Consider the following 20,195-nt stretch of genomic DNA (forward strand, 5'->3'; position numbering starts at 1 on the left):
GCAGGTGCAGCAAGGAAGAGATTTTCCCACAGATAGAAGCCCTAAAACCCATACACAATAAATACATGGTAGACACAAAGTTTTACAAGTAATCACAGGGAAAGAATAGTATCTCTACAATCCACAACTCTGCCTCCAAATAACATGCCTTCAATAATTGTTACTAATGTAATAAATACATATATGAATTATATATATGTGTGTGTCTGTGTGTGAGGGAAAAGCAAGAGAACAAAAAAAATGTGGTTACTCCACAATCACAGTCATCAGGGGTCAAGGTGTCCTCTCTTTGACTGCTTGGCCAAAGCCACTGAGAGGCACTGATTAACTCCAGTACCTTTTCATAATTAAAAGTAAAGCTGGTGGCTTTGATGACATAGATGTTTCATAAATTGAAATCAAAGCACTGCTGTACTGATAGTGTCCTCAGGACAATCCAACGCATTTAAAATATACTTAAAGCCTCATTTCTGCTACATCTTTCTATAGTCCAGGCCTTCAAGTCCAGGGTAACTCTTAAATGCAAGGGTGCCTCCATTAGTTTGTACATACTGTAGTACTAAAAAAAAAACTATTATCATTATTTTGAATAATATAAAACCAAAAATCTGCTGGCAGACAAACTAAAAAGCACTAGTCAGTTGTTGTTGAGGAAATATCAGAAGCGTCTACAATGACATACACTATGACAAAGCTGAAAAACATCAATAAATATTTTATAATATAAATAATATTCACAGACACAGATCAAATCTCAATGCTGTCAGGAACGCTCGGACTGACGGAGGTGGACATACTTGCTAAAACACAATGACTAACTTTATTTACAACACAAGATAACAATACAGAGACAGATTAAGATAACTAGACAGAATACTTAAACAAAGAAAGACCTAGACTGGGAGACATACTTAATAGACAGACTGAGAGAGTTAAACAGACTAAAACTGGACAGAGAGCTATACAGAGAACTAAACAGAGACCTAGACATGGAGAGCTAACTAAATACCTGGACAAGGAGAACTAAAACAAACCTAGACAGAAATCTAAAACAGACAAACCTAATGAGAACTCAAAGCACATGGAAGAACAGACAGACCAGACAGATACACAGGGAGAATAACCAAATCAAGGAACAGACAAGACAGACATGCAAACATGGACCAATTCCAAGAACCAACAAGACAGACATACAAACATGGAATGTCCAACAAACACACACACAGAGACAAGGGAACTTAAATGCACACCACAGACAAGAAACACCTGGGACAGCTAATGAGAGAGCAGGGTAACAAATGAGGATGAGGAGGAACAAAGGCGGGACTAGGGCGGAGACTTGAACAATAACATACAGATCCATGTGCTAAGTGTGCACATGGAGGGGACAACAGACAAGACAGAACAAGGGCGTGACAAAGGCACATAAACTTGACCAAATACTAAAATAAAATCAAGCTAACTTGTAGCCTGTTATAGTTATGTCCATAAAATTATTGCAATACTAAATACTACATGTAAAATATCTTTTGGTGTGTAGTTTCTAGTAATGTCTTCATTATTACTGTGTATAAGTAAAAATAATTAACAACTCAGCACTAATATCTAAACCACGATGGTCTGGACACTGCTACATCTTCCAGGAAATATGTTTAAAAATAATTATATAATAAATATATTGTTTAAAATGTATTAATGTAAAATATGTTAATAGTTAATAATACTTTATCAATATACTCCACATATGAAATATTAAACGTGTCAGCTGGAAAATAATAATGAAGTATCAGGAGGGATATGAGTTCACTACAGTCCTTTCATTATCTGCATTCCTTTGTGCATTCTTTTAGAGTTCTAATTCACAAAGCAAAGCTTTTAACCCATAAATGCCTATTAATAGCTGTGCCTTTTTTCTGCAAGACCTGCACAGACTTTGTTCAAAGCAACACAGATAATGACGAGGGTAGAACAACCCTTCATCTCTCTTCTTCCCTTTCCCTAATACAGAGTGCATGTGGACTGATTGCTTGCTCACTGATGAGAGGTGGGGTTGAGGTGACAGGGTGCTGCAGTCTTTGCTGTGTGTGTGGGTGTGTGTGTGTATTTGGGTGTGTATATGTGAGTTGACAGAAGCACTCAAATGAGCTTAGAAAGGTTTCCTTCCTTCAGAACACTACTCTTGTGTTGTTTCACACAGCTACATACTGCCTACACATTATATACAATTTTTTCTATGAAAGTATATATATAACTAGTTAAGATATAATCGTGATTCATCAGAGAAAATTCTTCTGAATTCTATAGAAACTGATTGACCGTTCACAACAGTAGTGATGAGAAGCTGATGCCTAAAGCATTTATCTTTAATAGTTTCATCACTGCTACTATCTTAGGTTTACATTAGTGCCTGGGATTATCTCAGCAAAAAGAGTTTTTTGTATATACTTACAATAATTTTACTCTCATCAACTTTATATATAACAAAGAAATGGGTAGCTTCACTGGTTAGCATAAATATATATTAAATGACCAGAATTGTGTTGTAAATATTATGATCCTTGGCTCTTTAATTATCATTTATCATAATAATGACAGGTTATTTTCATATCAGCCACCTTAACCTCAGACACAAAATATGCCTGTGCTCAAAACAGTTGCTAAGTAAAGTCTCTAGGTCAAGTGGGTGGTATATATAGTTTACAGCCTCACTGCCAGCCAAAATAGGGGGAACAGTAAATGAAATCAAGCCTGAAGCATGTGTTCATGCTTCAGAGAGAGAGTGAGAGCGAGTGAGAGCAAGAGAGAGAGAGTCAGAGAGAGAGAGAGAGAGAGAGAGAAAGTGATAGAGTATTCTGGCTGGGAAAAACCCCTCAGCTTTGAACCACTGATAGGGCTTCTGGGGCTGCTTCTCAAATAACCAAAACAAGAAGCATTAACAAAAACAATTGAGTCTGGTGGCTCCCTGAGTCTTTTGTCTGAGGTGTGTGTGTGTGTGTGGATGTGTGGGTGTGTGTGGGCATCCTGACTGCACCCACATGATGACTAACACTGTGGATGGAGAGTGGATGGCTCACCAAACCCATCATGACACCACATCTCAGGCATGACAGTACATGACTAGAAAGAGAGTGATAGCATAGCTTTACCATGACTGAAAAAAAAACAAGCTATACAAAACAAAAGGGGGAAAAAGCAACAAGGCAATGAGTAACCATAAAGTAATTCACAGGAACCAGAATGCGTCATTCACATGGTGCAGAGAGCTAGGTCCAAACAAATGAAAGAGGTGGCAAAAAAACACAGAAGATAAAAGATGAAAGGTATATTCAGATAGTCACTCACACATGCGTCCTGTTGAAGACTTTGCAGGAGATGCTTGGCGGGCACTAGGAAGTCGATGAGGTAGCGCAGTCCGTCTCCACTGTACAGTGACTCCACCACATCTAGGACCTGACAGAGCACAGTGGCTCCTGTGGCCTCAAACGGTGGATAGAGTGCTGCAAGCGTGTTCTGGATGCAGCTGTCCAGAGATTTAGAGTCCTACAGACAAAAAAAAAAAACACTATTCAGTGTCGAAGCAAAGTGTAGCTATGTAATTTTTTTGATGGGTTCTTCTAAATCATTGTATGAAAAGCATGATCTGACGATTCATTCATTCATTCATTCATTCATTCATCTGATCAGTCAGTGCAGGTTTGGAACCTACACGGAACCACTGGGTGCAGAGCTGGAACACACACTGGACACAACCTGGTCCTTTGCAAAATGCTTGTCCTAGCACTTCCTGCTGTGTCCACAATGTCAGTGAAGGATCGCCTTGCTGTTATAAGATGTGTTAGCAGTCCATATAGTCTGAACACTCACAAGAGCCACTTGTACGGTCATAAACAAATCCACTGAGGGACCGAGGTAGTAAATTAGCACAGCTTCCTGTCCTCCAGTTATAAAATCTTCTATAACTTGTCACTGGAAAAGCATTTAAGAGGCTTGAAAATCAAAAACCAATATTAACAATTTAGTGTCTCTTACCATTTGTGACTTACAGGTGGCCTGTTACAATTCAGCCAACACCAAATGCAAAAAGTTGCATTCTTTATATACAGAAACACTGCAGCATATCTGAAGTTCCAATTACACATGCTTATACACACATTATTCAGTTGAATATAGACACGGCTCTAAATTTAATAATCACCAAAGTCAAAATGTATCACATTAGGTAAGACAGGGTTAACCATTCGTAGGCAATTCTGCACATCACTGAACAGAATCAGCGAGGAAGAGATAAATCAAGACAGCCCTGGGGGCAACAAAAACACTACGATAAGCAGCCTTGCAAGAGCACACATCTGTACAAACAGACCATCCATTCCTATAAACAGATACACATGTACAACACACAAGGCCTCCAGTCTAGGAATGAACCGAATAATGTTTTTGTGCAGCCTGTACTGTTCCAAAACTTACTTTTGAGTATCAGCAAAAAACTCATATTATTCTTCAAAGAGAACTGAATCTAATAGAATCAGAGAATTAAAAGAGAATTGAAAATTTCATTCTAAGTAAACCCACTGAATCTTTAAAAAATGCTGGTTATTGCATCCCACTGCTATTAGCTGTGGATCATATTAGTTTAAATCATCAAAGGCTTCGATTCATAAAATGTGCAACACAGTATTAACAAAGGATTGAATTTGACAAGGTTTAATACAGCTGGGAACTACAGGTTCATTCATTATCTGTAACCGCTTATCCAGTTCAGGGTCGTGGTGGGTCCAGAGCCTACCTGGAATCATTGGGCACAAGCCGGCCAATACAACCTGGAGGGGGCACCAATCCTTCACAGGGCAACACAGACAATCCACCTACCAACGTGTGTTTTTGGACTGTGGGAAGAAACCGGAGCACCCGGAGGAAACCCAAGCGAACACGGGGAGAACACACCAACTCCTCACAGACAGTCACCTGGAGCAGGAATCAAACCCACAACCTCCAGGTCCCTGGAGTTGTGTGACTGCAACACTACCTGCGGCGCCACCGTGCCCCTGGAAACTACAGGTTAATTACATTAAATGTAGGACATCCCTGATAACTGCATCAGTGAGAAACAAAACAATGGCTAAACAACCATGCAAAGAGCACATCAGTAAAAACAGACAAATACATGTACAAATACAAATGTATATACACAAAAAGCAGAACTACAGTGGAGTGCTGGAAATGTGCAGCAGCTCCCTTTATGTGCTGAGAGCTGTACTGGAGCTGAGAAAATTGCAGGAGCCCTTGTTGGAACTTGACTATTTAGTCCCCAGAGAGGTAAAGAGCAAAATCTACTAAAATATCAGTCATCACTGGCCATTAATAAAGTAAAAGGCCCCAGAAACTACTGCCTTCATCTTTGTAATGGTTCATAAAATTGCTTCTATTCTGCTAGACATCACTATTGCTCATTTCCATTTACCCCCAAAAATGTCAAACACTATTTTTTTCCAAAATCATAACGTAAAGGAACACTAGGCAGTATTTTTCTTTAGAGCTTTACCGCATGTAAAGGCAACGTTTAGGATTGCGATCAAAAACAGTTGTATAAAATTCAGAAGATGTTTCCTCACAATTTGCTAGCTCTTCACTCTGCTCACAGCTGAAAAACAGTCCAAAACGTTGACAACATAATGAAGATATTGCTCCATAGGTGGGTAATACTGAATGATTTTACCTGTTTCAGCAAATGTAAACAAACTAAAAAAAAAAAACAGAGAAACCTGCAGTTTCCTACAATTTTAGATGTTGCCTTTAAATCATTACAGCATCTCAATCATTTGTCTGTAAAGGATATGTATGTAATTTCACTTAATTATTCAACAAAATGTATAACTTCACAGTGGTTGCCCAACATTTGCAAAAGCATCCAACTGTTCTTGACCCTAGTCTTACTATCTAACAGCATAGCCATTTACCTCAAAATATCTGCTCCAAAGGTAGATCTGGCCCCTCATTCATCAACCTGCTTCCTTGTGGATTATATAATTAGTGTCATTCTGAAATGACTGAAAATACCCCAGCAGCCCTGAGGCATGTACTTAGTGCCGTGTTATCATGCTTGCTTTATGGGGGGAAGCGGACTGTACCCTCTGATGGTAAAAGGAGGGTGTCATACAAGGCTTGTGTGAACAGATACAGCTGGGAATGGAAGTATTCACAAAATGGAAAAACATCAACATGACACAGCTACAAAGTGAGAAAGACTGACACGGGTGCTGTATGAATTAATGCTAGTTTTTCAATGTCAGAGTGAAGAAGATACAGGAAAGATTTGCCAAAGTAAATATTGTTCAGAAACAAGGAACAACCATGTCTATCAATGCATATTTCTCACACACACACACACACACACACACACACACACACACACACACACACACAAAAACAGAATAATGCGTAGACATATGGTATTGATTGGCAAAAACAAGTTAACAATTAACACCGGCTGAGAAAACTGACAAGTTAATGTTTGGAGGAAGAAAAACATGAGAGTGTTTTTGCTTCTCCTGAAGTGTCCAAATTAGAGGTTTACACTAGATTAATGGGAGGAAGTCGTTTAAGCACGGCTGATCACAGCTTCCAAATGGATTGCCCTTGGTGTGTATATGTGTGTGCCTGTGTGAGACTTATTATTTCAGATGGCAGAGCTATGTAACATTAAACACAAAAGAGCACATATAAACAAAGAGACACAGACACAAAGATCAGATCCCAGGCTGTTTTACAAGACTGGCTCTGCTACTCGCCTTTCTGTAGTTGGGTCATATGTACATACAAAAACAGAATGATGTTAAATGATATCACATGCAACAAATGAAAAATACATAATATGTAGATATGTCATATGTGAATACATAAACATGTAGATATACAGCTACACTTCTTACTGAAAAGTGAAAATGTCAGAGACAACTACTTGCTTGTTTAATTTCTATTTGAAATATGTTGGCAGCGTTGTGGCACAACAAGTAGTGTCGCTGTGTGTTCTCTTGGTGTATGCTCCCTGTGTCTGCACAAACACATATTGATAGGTCAAAGAGCTGTGTAAAACATACTATAGGTGTGAGTTTGACTTTGTGAATTTGTGATGCCCTGCCAAGGACTAACCACCTGTCCGGGTTTTGTTCTGACCTTGTGCCCAGTGATTCTGGGGAGGCTCTGGACCCATTGAGACCCTAACCATAATCAAGAGGTTACACATAATAAATTAATTAATTATTGAATATGCCACTAAAGGGAAAGTGCATACGTTTTGGGGATTTGAGGGGGTTTGCCTTATTTGTTGAGATATGTATCTGCTCTGTGGAAAACTACTTGTAAAATGTGCATTGTGATGAACTCTCCTTTCAGAGTGGATGAATCTGATGAGTAGTAAGAGTGGATGAAGTACTCACAGACAACTCTAGACTACTTTAGATAAGCTATTAGGTGTTTTGTTTCTTCTTGAAGATAATAACTGTTAAAAGCCTAAAAATCTGAATGCTGAAAAAAAATAAATAATGAAAAGTCCAAACTAAAACAAAATTTGGGAAAAGCTACAATGTTTCTCTAGGGCACAGTACGTGTCAGCTTCTGGAAAAAAGTAGAAAATATGTATTTAACAGAAACTAGACCTCAAAATTACATGGAAGCCTCCATAGTCTTTGCCTTAATAACTGCTTTCATTCTCATCAGAAGACTTGCTTTCAGTTTTTTTTAAAGAAATATGCAGGGACCATTTTCTTCACCTACAAAGTTCTCAATTAGGAGTGGCAGTATTTTCTGTAACTCCTCATCCATGTAATCCCAAATACATTCAGTGGCTGAGGTCTGGAATGTGACGTGGACAGTTCACTCTTCTGTTTGTTTGTTTGATTTGTAAATAATCTTCAGGTTATCTTTTTTTTCGAAACAGCTATTTGACAGCTTCACAGTGCACAACTGTCATCTCATAGTGGACAGAAACTAACATATCTTGAAAATGGAAGGTTTAAGTACCATTTATAACCTTCACAATTCCAATTGGCCTGAGACTCTGATTATTGACTGTTATTAAAATGTAGACACAAAAGCAAGTGGGCACAGTCCACATCAGTTGTCAACAAGCACTACAAACTCTCCTTTACTCTCTCTCTTTCATTTCAGCACATTTTCATTAGCTCTAAATGTCTTGTAATGCAACTACCTTTTCCATAAACTTCACTGATCACTATCTTAGACCATCACTCAGACACTTATTCAGTTTCCGTTCCCTCCCCCATCCCTCCTACAAACATTCTCGTTTGGTGTGCCATTGATGAATTGAGCCTATTAGTGTTGGAGCATTAGAGTCTTGAACCTGTTTAATCTCATATGGGTTCACTATCAACAAACTGCTTACTTACAAAAATATCTACCTGATCCTAATTACTTTCATTTGTAAACAACATACATTTAGTCCTTATTGAAGTGGAGATCGTAGGTTCTGACTAAACATCTACTGGCCAATAATACTAGATCATCTTCTGTCATCTATAAATCAGCTTGATACATTTCAGGGCATGATGGCAAAAGGGCAAGCAAAGATGTCCAGATGCCACTGACACCTGCAGCTTTCTCTAGCTCCTAAGGGACTTCCTCAAAAAAAAACCCAGGTCAATTGAGAGATATAATGCTTTCAGTGAGCCCTGGGTAATATTATTGATATTGACTAATTCTTGTAAAAACTTAGCATAGCAGAACTGGCAAAAACAATCCTAATAAAGGGGCAATATTTGGCAACTTTGGTACAACACCACCAATATTTAAACTCAAAATAACCCACCAATAATTTCAGTACAACCACATCATGACAATAAAAAAAACGTAAAATTCAATCCCAAACCCAACTTTCACAAAATTAACTACATAAGAGAATGTAGAGGTATTATACACATGGGCTTATAAAAACGGCAAAATTATTATATTAAAATTTGACTTTGCATGGAGGTTGAGGATAAATATATAATTTACTTTATTTGAAATCAAAATAATCAGTTATTTTTCTGCCAAGCAATGTGTTTTAGCAGATTCCTGCTAAGGGCAGGTTAGGAACCATGCACAAAAAAGAAAATAAAACCTATTCTCAACAATCAGTTCTCACAGTACTCATAAAATCTCATAACACACTATCAAGCACAACAGCTCAACCAAATGTACACACATAAACACGTGAGAACCCTTGAGCCCTTGAGAAACTGAGAAAGTATATTTCTCTGAGGGGTCACACATACTAAAACTCTTATTTTCTAATGCTGAAAAAGCACTTGTCAGATATATTCAGGCTAATGGGGCCTTTTAGATAATTACCCAGGAAACAAATGGGATCAATTCACATTTTTTTCTTCCCGAATTCTGTGAAAACAAACACATTTGTAAGAAAGTAAAATATACAAGCTGCTCCTGGCTTGAAAGTCTATAATTTTCTGTTACGTACTTTCCCAATATTTCTCCCTTTTTTCTCCCTACCTAAATAAGGTGTGCTGAATATATCACAAAGCTAATCCCGCTCTTTCTAAAAGACTGCAGCAATAGAGCAGAGCACAATGAAGAAGGATTTAGTGATGGTTTACAGCGGCTGTTTAATATTCTCCAGATCTGAATGGCCACACAGGCAGCTTGCTTTGAATCTGTATGGTTTGGACTTAGACTGCTATCCTTCTATAGGGTTCTGGAGCTAAGCCTACCATAAAAACACATTCCCTAATGTGAAAATCGGAAATTATACCTCAGTTGGTTTTCTGATGTTAACACTTCTCAGAGTAGATTTAAAGTACCATCTGTTAGACAGTTCACATAAGCAATGCATATACATATGCGTATGAAATAATTTTTCAGCAATTGCTAAACTCAGCAAAAACTGTTCCACAACAAACAGGAGTGAGTGGTTGTCTTAGCTGGGCAGCTGTAAACATTCAGTGCGGTTAAAAGCTGATTTCTCCAGAGTCCAGAGTTTGTGGCCCAGATCCATCACAGGAACTACCCACAATAACTGCAGAGATCACAGTAGTGTAAGCTATTTGTAATCAAGCATCTGGCCTTTTACTTCCTAGCAGACTGGCCTACTGCAGCATCATATTAGATTACTTAACTAACCCTGTCTCTACAGACCACCATCCGGCAATGAATAATCAATCACATCATCTGCTCCCAAGGGTGCTGTGACTCTTCTAAGTGTGTTAACCCCCCAACAGTCTTCACAAAGCAAAGAGAGGGATGAACACTTAGCTTAAAAGACTAACAGCCACTCTTGACTAATGGCTTGTGGTGATTATGGAGAAAAGGCAGTAAAATAGCATGAATGATTAATTGATGCACTGACTAGCAAATCAGTGCTCATCTAATCAGATAGCTATGTTAAGTTACTAAGGGTAAACGATACATCTTAAAAATAAAAATCTTACCATTAAGTAAGGCATGATTAAAGTTTACAAAACTATTTCTGGGATCAGTTGCATACAGTTTGTCAGAGAAGATGTTCCTGGGATTATCCTAAAATACCTGCAGGTGAAGACGTTAATGCAGAGCAACCTCACACACAAACAAGATGTGGGGGTAGATCCCTAGAGACCAAACCTTTCAACCCAACACAAGTGACGGAACAAGTCAGCAGCCCATCAGAAAGAGAAAAGAAGACTGGGAGATCATTCTAATCTTTTAAAAAGTGAGAGAATATTTCCAGTTGTAACAACTGTCTGAACCCTTTTCAGATGAGGGTTGAAGATGAAACCTTGCAGCCAACGGTGGTCAACATAAAGTTAACCTAGATGGTTTAAAAACAGTAATATAAATTAAACACAACCCTACATACAACATCCACACCCTGACAGCTCCTAAAGTGAACAAGGTCCTGCACTGGTATCCACAGATTTGGACTTCATCCTGTAAGAGTGAAATGTCCTTGAATCATCTGTTTCTACATCGAATGTTCCAACTTCCCACCCTCGCTTGCACACATGTGCCCTTCCTCTCACCAGGGCAGTAACTATACCTAGAGGACCATACCGTCTCAATTATAGTATCTGGGCTAAAAACACAACGTTTTCAGGAAATGTTTATCATCTGAAAATGGATTAATGGGCAAAAATATATATAGTTAGCCATGTTTCCGAGAACATTAATTCCCAGTGAGAGAAGTAACTAGATGAATATGGAGGAGTGCTCTACACATATTTCTGCTTATACTGGCACCTTATTTATTAGAATGGAAATGACATAAAAGCTTGATTTATCCTTCTTTAGGTTCCTGATACCACAGATAAATGCCAAAACACATAGCTGTTCACACCTAGCATTTAGCTGTGTCTTCTGTGAATGCTTGCGATCGGATTTCACACATAATTTCCTCTAGAGGAGAGGCATAGTGGAGGAGCGGCTTCCGCGGGCAGGATATAACCTAAATTTCACAAAACAGGTTGAAGGTTGAAACAAAATTTATTTTTAGATTGTGAGAGAAACAAATAAGAAGAGGCATATTTCAGTCTAGACGTCAGAGCACAAGACGCGCTGGCCTACCCATTAACACACACACACACACAAACACACACACACACACACACACACACACACCCTGTCAAAGATGCATTGAGACATTGTGGTGTTCACACTACAATAATGTGGCCATGTGTGTGGTTTAAGTAATCGGATTACAACGTGCCCCCCAGATTCACTGTACCCTTTTTGCATCTGTACTTAATGCTAGCCACTTATGATTGGCTTATCCAGGTCATATGTTAATTCCATGTGTGTAGAGACCATACTTCCCTTACTTTGAGATACCAGTGTAGTATGTAAACAAAATTAAAATTTCCAAACGTATAATTCAGCTAACGCTTCATCCAGTCGACGTGAAACCATTTTATAATACAACTGTTTTTGAGGTCTCATCAACACCAACACATTTACATATATGTGGCTCTTAACCCTATGAATGTTTTGCACTGATGTTAAAAGGTCTGTTTCAGCTGTGCCTTTAAATAATGTGTACATGGCAATCAATAATCATAGATGGATATATCTAATACATAAATCAAGCCTGGAAATGTTTATGTCAACTAAATGATCCTTGTTTTTTATACAGAAACCCATAAAAATCACAAGATCTCAGTGGAAAAACATAGCTCTACCAAAACTGCGGGACAAATGCTCTTATAATGCACACAATTAGTGTACCTGAATGAAGGGAAATATGTTGCATAAAATTATGCCGGTGACTGGTGTCAGGAAATCTCAAGAAAGAAAATGCTTCAGAACCTGTTCAGTCTCATAACTCAATGCTTGCAGACAGTTCACACGTTACATAAATCAAAGATAACCATTTAGCCTCAAAAAAGGCACATGAAGAAGAAGAAGAAGTATTGCTGTTGTTGGGAAACGCTCTTGTCACATTCCTGGTGTAAGTTAGTTGGAAAATGAATGAGCATAAAAAACACCATATCAATGAGGGCTCATCAAAGAGCACAGTAAGAACAAACAAATCATATATTCATATAAGTTATGAATGTTAATTTTTAAGAAAAGAAAAATCAGTTTAAAAAAAAAACTATAAGCCTGGTTCACACAACAGTATTTTAAAAATCCTAACCACCCAACACAAAGACATTTTTCACAGATTTTTCTCAAAACATTGCGGGAGTTTCAATATTACATCCCGAGAGTAGGCGGGAGTTTCTCACATATTCAGCTGTGTCTGAAACAGACAGCAGGTACCTTGCGCTTTTGTTGCCTCACAAGGCAGTGTTTTGAAATGAAGGTGTTTGAAACAGAGTCACAGAGTATTCAATATTTCTACACTAAGGTTCCCTCTCCAGAATAATTACTCTGGAGCAAAAACAGGTGGCATTTTAACCAGTTTTAAATACTGACATGATTCTGCACCTTCCTCCCTAGGAATACTGCCTCAGTTACAGCACTTTGCTAGTTTCAGACACAGCCGTGATGTAAACAAACACGGTGGTTGGCGGTGAAATAATCCCCGCTTGACTCTCATTGGTTTATCATCTTTCAGGCATGATGATAAGAGAATCTGCGTCCACCCAACACTACAGGATTCTTAGGGCGGCCCCAACTGCTCTAGGAGAAGATCTGGATTATAGACTCCCCACACTACAGGATAATCTGGAAAGACGATTGTTTATGGTTACCCTAAAATCAGGGACCTCTTGCAATTGTCAGGAGGATTAAATCGTAGTCAGGAGGACTTATCCCGTAGTGTGAGCCAGGCTTTAATTACTGGAGGGCCAGGAGAATAATAGTAAGTCTTTGCTCGGATTTGAACTAGATAGATCAAATCTCTCTCCGACCTCATCTGTATTCTTTCTTCACATAGTTTTCACAGAAAACCAGTTCTTCTTATGCTACAAGTGTTTTTCCCGATAACATTTATACCAGTGAGGCACAAAATATGCAGTGAGCGCAGCACTCACAATCAGGACAAAAAATGCTGTTAATCCCATTCAGCCTTTCTGTAGTGACGCCATATTACACTATAAAAATGCAGTAGCTCTTCAATCCCCTCCTGCAGTGTAGTTGGGCAACACTCCGTTGTGTATAAAGCTTGTTTTTGTGCTTAGCAAAGACCCCAGACCATTTGCATTTCTGTGGTGAACCCTTACTCAGTCACTATTTTTTGCCAATGTTTATGATATTTACCAATTTATATCAAACTTAGCACAACTCTCATATTTTTTTTCCTTAATCATCTGTTTGTAATTGGGTAAGAGTCATTACAGACTTAATGGACTAAAGTCTTTAATCTTAAGGCAAAACAAGAATTTTGTATGTTATGATTAATTCATGATTCATAGAATATCTTACAGACTCGCTATTTCACTAAGATCGATAAATAAATCACTTAAGTTGCAAATTCAGATAGCTTTCTCTGCATTTTGCTGATCACAAATAGCCTAAAGTGGTCCAAACCGGATGATATTATACTATTTTATTAATGGACAAAAACAAGGAACCATTGCAGCTCACTTTCTCCAAAATCACTCATCATTTTAATCTTTCAGAAGCTATAATTACAAAAATGAATCACTGGGCATGGTCTGGTTTTCATGGTTATGCAACTGAACACTATGAAGTAGAAAATTGAGACGCCATTTAGAATTAAACTGGGATTGGAACCTCTATGGCCGCACACACAGAAGACTTCCAGGACTCTCCACACGCCCCAACAGCTTCAAGTGTCTCCTCAAAATAATCCAGGCTAATTTTAATCAGTCTCTCTCTGAAATCCAAACCTGCAGAGGGTTCTGTCCAAACTCATTGGAGCATAATACACAAGTCAGAATCCTCAGAGTGCCCTGCTCTTTAAGGTTAATCCCTTGAACGCTAAATAACATCAGAGCCTGTCCATTCACATCAAAGCCTATTCAGAGCCTGAGTGGGAGCCAGACAAAAAAGTTGACTTTTGGCCGAGTGCCAGTGATGGATAGAGTCCCGGTCTACTCTATTGTAAGGCGCATGTCTATTGGCTGAATGCTGGACTGGATAGTGGCGCTGTCTGGGGCTGAACTCAGCAGGATGTCACAACGTAAGGTCAAATGAGAGGAGCTTATGGGGGTTCCATGTTATGGGCTTGTGTGGCTGGGTATGCAGAGGTCCTGCTCATGTAAATAAACAGAATTTGAATACAAAACCACGATGGTCTCAGAAATGTAAAGACATTTCACTTGATATACAAGGCTGCCGTTTAAGCCTAATCTTAGTTCTGGGTGGTACTGCTGAGATTCAGTATTACATTCAAATATTTTATGATTGTAGATTATATTTATACCCGTTTGAAGAGTTATTATTTCTAACAGTTAACCTGACATATATTCCCAAAATGGAAATTATTATACATTTTTAAATGTTCTTAAAGCACTCAGCAACAGACAGGAATGAGAGTTAGAAACTGTTTTTCCATCAATATCCTATCAACTTCAAATCATTATTGCTGTATGACAATGATGCTATATGCTAACTACAATACTTGCTGGTACTGTTAAAACATCAAGTTGAATGTAAGGTGACCAGGTCGTGAATCATTTTTATTGCACCTTTGAATCATTGTAGTAACTGCAATTTACAGTAATTTTCCACGTGGTTATTCTTTTGAAGCACTGTACCACTTTTTCTTAGAATTGGTCATTTCCAGTTTGCAGTTTGTAATATGAGAAGGTGACATCCCACAAATATGTTAGTCACCCTGTACAAGACTTCTGCTACCTGCTATCACAGGCATTCTTAATCACTGGTTCCTGTTCACAGAAACAGATATTTTACCAGCTTTTCAAATTCTCACTAAATTATATTTAAAGTGTGTGCAGAACAGAATTTAAGAGAAAACAGAGGGACGTGCCTGTGGTTATTCTTTTTTAACAGACCATTCACAGACACTGGGCTGCTTCCTGTATACAGGACTTATGAGTACAAAAAGAATAGGTGCTATAAAACAAGCTACAACTTCAGCCAAAGTATGTAATAGGTTCCAAAATCTTTTATATTAGGTATGGCCATCTTAAATATTGTACATATAAGGTCTTTGGTGTTTTCAAACAGTGTGAGTGAATAATAAAAATGTTTTAAAACACAACAAATGTTTTACAAAAGTGGAAGAGCTGAGTTTAAACAAATGGAAAATAGGACATTCAAAAACATATGAAAGTGCGTTAATCAAAAATGTTTGCCAAATTATTTGAAGAATAGGCAGAAATCAGTCACTATTCATTGTGTTCTTAGAGCCACATTTCATGCACTCAGGCATGTCCCTTTCCCATCCTTTTACACTCTCTATGCTAAACTCCACATGTCTTAAGTTTTAGCGATAGGTCACGGCTGTCACAGTGAATGTGTGCAGGTTCTTTGCTCAAAGCAATGATTTACTGCTTTTTGTGCAAGAATTAACCTTCATGCCTTTTCATCAACACCCCCCTCTCCCCATCTCTCTCTCAAACAGTAAAAACACTGACACTGTGCTTCCATTCAAGCCATTCCCCACTCTCTGCCTGATAGTTCGCGACTCTGCGCTCTGGCTGTGTCCAGCATCATGGGGTCAGAGTTCACATCTCATAAAACCCAAAGAGGATGAAGCCAAATTGGTCTACATATTGTAGAGCTAGTTAACCTTGTGCCTGTCTGGTCAATTTAGCTTTGGTGTATGAATAATCAAATTGCATAAGTGTGTCTGCCTGTGTGTGTGTGAGTGTGTGTGTGTGTGTGTGGGCTTGTCTATATGAGAGCGAAAGACAGCGAGAGAGAGAGAATAAAGTCGAGTGATATTACATTATAATTACAACAAAATATCTTACAATAATGTTTTATTCAATATTTCGAGCATTATCAATATTTAAACATAAAATCCACTGCACTATACTTTAATTTAATTATAAAGATGTTCATTAAAACATTTGTGGCTTTGCTGTTTTACTTGTGAAAAAGAGACAGAATTTCAAAATGATGCCAATACTAAACATGGGCAAAAGACAACACTAAACACCACATTTTTGAAATGACGATTAACTTATATATAAACTGTGGCAAATAACTTCTACGATTGTGGGGAACTACAGTTCTCTGTGGTTTGTCAGTCACAACTCAGATTTCAACCTAAATGGAGCAGGATTAAAGCAATTTGCTCATCTCTTGTCAATGTTTGGAGGTCTTTGCCGTTTCTCTGCCATGAGTAGAGAGAGAGGAAGTCTAGCATACCTGACTGAGCCACTTGTTTTTTTTACTCATTTACTGACACTAGGACTTCACATTAGACTAGTTTCAGGCACAAACAGACTGGAGAGCTAGCAAATGGTGACAAAACATCTTCAGAATTTTATAAAAAAATGTTTTTTCATTACATTCTTGTACATTGCCTTTAATACGCCATATTACCTTAATAACATTTGACATTAGGTAGCTCTTAATTTATGAAAGAAGGCTCAAGCCAAAGAAAAATAGAGTTTGAGAGAGAGAGAGAGAGAGAGAGAGAGAGAGAGAGAGATCAGGTCTGATCAGGTGAGGCATAGACTGCGTTTCTCGAACACAGCAAAATAAACAGCAACCAGCAAAAAGACCTGTACTACGCTCCTGACACACACATGCACACAAACACACACACATTGTGAAACACACAAAACCGGCTATGTTAGATTTGTTATTCCTACACACATACAGAAGTCTCTCGCAAGCACATGTTCACCCAGCATAAGCTGTAAATATCTAAACACTCAAATCTACACTGACATATGTAATGATACAAACACACCAAACATTTTATTTCTATTAAATAAGAACACTTAGCCATTATAAAATACATTAGACTTTTATTCCCTGATCTCTGCAATAATCTGTGTCCAGGTGATCTCTTCAACAGCATAAGCAGGTTGTAAACACACTCTTCTCTGATGAGTTAACCAGTAACATATCACACATCACCTCCACCTTGAGAGCAGACTCACACCGAGGCCTCTAATCTCATTAAGTAAACACTTGTAAACACACAAATACAGACAAAGACACACACACACACACACACACTGACACAAATACACACACACACACCTGCCCACCATTCCCAAACTACTAACTCTTTAAACAGATATCTGCTATTTAAACAGGTGTAAATAGTCAGTAGTTTTAAACAGTGCTATACAGGCTGTGGGACTGTCAGTTGCCCTATCAAATAAACCAAGATCTGAACTCCCATTCCTATAACAATTTCCTGGGGATAGGGCAAATCTTGTGTCCTAAGCATCGTATCCATATGTTATCAATCTCTGTAAACTTGCTCTGATATGATAACTTGATTATAATTTCAGAGCAATAAGATCCTTACAACATAAAACTAACTATATGATATTATGTGATATTTTAGTGATGAGTCTTGTGCAGAGACTCTGTCCATTGATTTAACCCCTAAAACCTGCAATGCCTTAAACTGGTTTGATGTAATTTTACACTTCATACACTAGTCTACAGTATGTGCAAATATATGAATATGCAGATGGTCGCAGCCTCAATCTTCAAGCACCACCTGGCTGCCTGCCTGCAGTTGGAGCTTACCTAGAAAGATTTCTTCTGAAAGTTGACAGGATTGGTCAATTAGGTTTGTGTGTAAGTATGAAATCTTCTGTCTGTCTGTGTATGAGATGGTAATTGCTACACTGCAGTGTGGCCATGACTGATAAATCCATCTTAAAATACCCTCTAGCATAAAAAAGACACCAGAAGAATGTGTCAACAAAGTTAAAAACTTGAATTTCACTCAAGGGGTTCTTTAATATCATCAGGCCAAAATATATCGGCCATGCCCTACTCCAAATACAGCTATGAATCAACCTAGAGGCCACCTCATATTAAGTAAATAATTTTTACACTAATAAGCTCTTTAAGTTTATATCAGTTGAGTCCAACACCTAGACACTGTGCTAAGTGACGACGACACAAAAAGCAGAGAAGAAAAGAAGGCCCCAATTTAAAGGCTCTGACTTCAAGTGAGACAGCATGGGCCTGAATAAAACATTGTTAAAGGCATTATGGAAGCATTTGTTTTTATAAACTTTGTCTTTTTCTGATATACAGACACTAGTAAGAGAGAGATTGCAGCACTCCACAGGCCTTCATTTCTATTCAAACAGGACAGCCTGATTCATGCACTTGTGAATGGATTAATACCAGGGAACACAGGCAGTCAGTGCAAGTGTCTCCATATATTTCTCCTTCATCCTTTCTTTTCCAGGCCCCAGTTCAATGTCAACTAACATTGGCCCAAACACAGAGAAAGTTAAATTGAATCCACACATGTTTTTCAAAGAGAGAAAGAGAGAGAGAGAGAGAGAGAGAGAGAGAGAGAGAGAGAGAGAGAGAGAAAGAGCAAGAAAGAGAAGGAGAGAATTGCAGGGATGTGTAAAATGATGAAAAACAAAGTGACAAAGTGAAAGAAAATATAAATAGAGAGAAAGACAAAGATAGATAGACAGTAATATATATATATATATATATATATATATATATTATATATATATATATATATATATATATATATATATATATATATATATATATATATATATATATATACACACACACCTCTCCTCTCTCTCTTTTTTTCTCAAGGATCACAGACAAATCACTGCTACTGGTAGCACACACACACACACACACAAACTTCAAGGCCAACCTCTCGGCATACACACGCTAGTACCTTAAGAGCAAAGAGGAGGCAGAATGGCAAAGAACAGCTGCAGTACAACACAAACACACACACACATACACGCACACACACAGTCCAACACCCCTCAGAGGAGCTCCTGTGTGCTGAGTCTCCAGTTTAGCCTCATGCTTCTGCCTTTACCTGACTCACAAGAATACAAGAGCAGACAGAACGAATGGTCTGCTCAGTCATTCATTATTTACTCCTTTCTTTCTCTCACACACCACACACACACACACACACACACACACACAGGCACAAACACCCACTTTAATAAGCAGCCCCAGACAAATCTCATGTTATAAGGGCATAATTAATAAAATAACAGCATTCACCCGTTCCTTCTTTCCTTTACTCTCTCACTTTCCATCTCACTCAATCATACACACACACTATCCCCACCCCTCCCCCCTTACCCCCATAAGGTAAAGCCATTAGCACCTCAGCACAGTTCAGTTCAACCCCCAAATGACCCCCAATCACAGCAAACACTGCAGTCCAACTTTTAACTCACCATGGCGAGAGGAGTGTGCCCTGGATAAACCTCCACTCTCTTGGTTCATTTTCCTGATAAATCTGTACTCCCGCGACTGCTCTGTGTATGTGTGTGTGTGTCTGTGTTTATGGGTAGCTCTCTTCACAGTAGGTCTCCAACACACTGACACACTGCAGTCACACTACACACACTGCAGTAAACTCTCACATGGTAGAGACCGCCCACTCTTAACCCCACCCCTTTGACTACTGCCTCAGTCACTCAGTCAGTTAGGACTGCCCCAAAGGAGGAAAATACACTCCTGCTGCCTGCTATTGCTGTAGAAGAAACCTGAGAGGGAGAAATTCAACCAGAACCTAGAGTAAATGAGAAGGGAGGTGATTAAAAAAGGGGATTTAAAGACTGCTTTCAGAAAAAAATGATAGGTCTTCAAAAGAGAAAATTATATACAGTTAAATAGAACAATGG

General features: G+C 38.4%; 1 protein-coding gene across 2 annotated transcripts in view; it reads right to left on the reverse strand.

The window, feature by feature from the left end:
- The window catches only part of LOC136676594 (rho guanine nucleotide exchange factor 40-like), a 72,709-nt gene extending 52,830 nt beyond the window's left edge, over positions 1-19,879 (reverse strand). For both annotated transcript variants that reach the window (XM_066653697.1, XM_066653696.1), the window contains exons 1-2: positions 19,746-19,879; positions 3,343-3,540 (exon numbers count right to left, since the gene is read on the reverse strand). In XM_066653697.1, coding sequence (XP_066509794.1) covers positions 3,343-3,540; positions 19,746-19,748 — 201 coding nt within the window. In that variant the 5' untranslated portion in view covers positions 19,749-19,879. The remainder of the gene's footprint in view (positions 1-3,342; positions 3,541-19,745) is intronic.
- Positions 19,880-20,195: the final 316 nt, after the last annotated feature.

This window comes from Hoplias malabaricus, chromosome X2 (assembly GCF_029633855.1).
Source record: "Hoplias malabaricus isolate fHopMal1 chromosome X2, fHopMal1.hap1, whole genome shotgun sequence".
Taxonomy (NCBI): domain Eukaryota; kingdom Metazoa; phylum Chordata; class Actinopteri; order Characiformes; family Erythrinidae; genus Hoplias; species Hoplias malabaricus.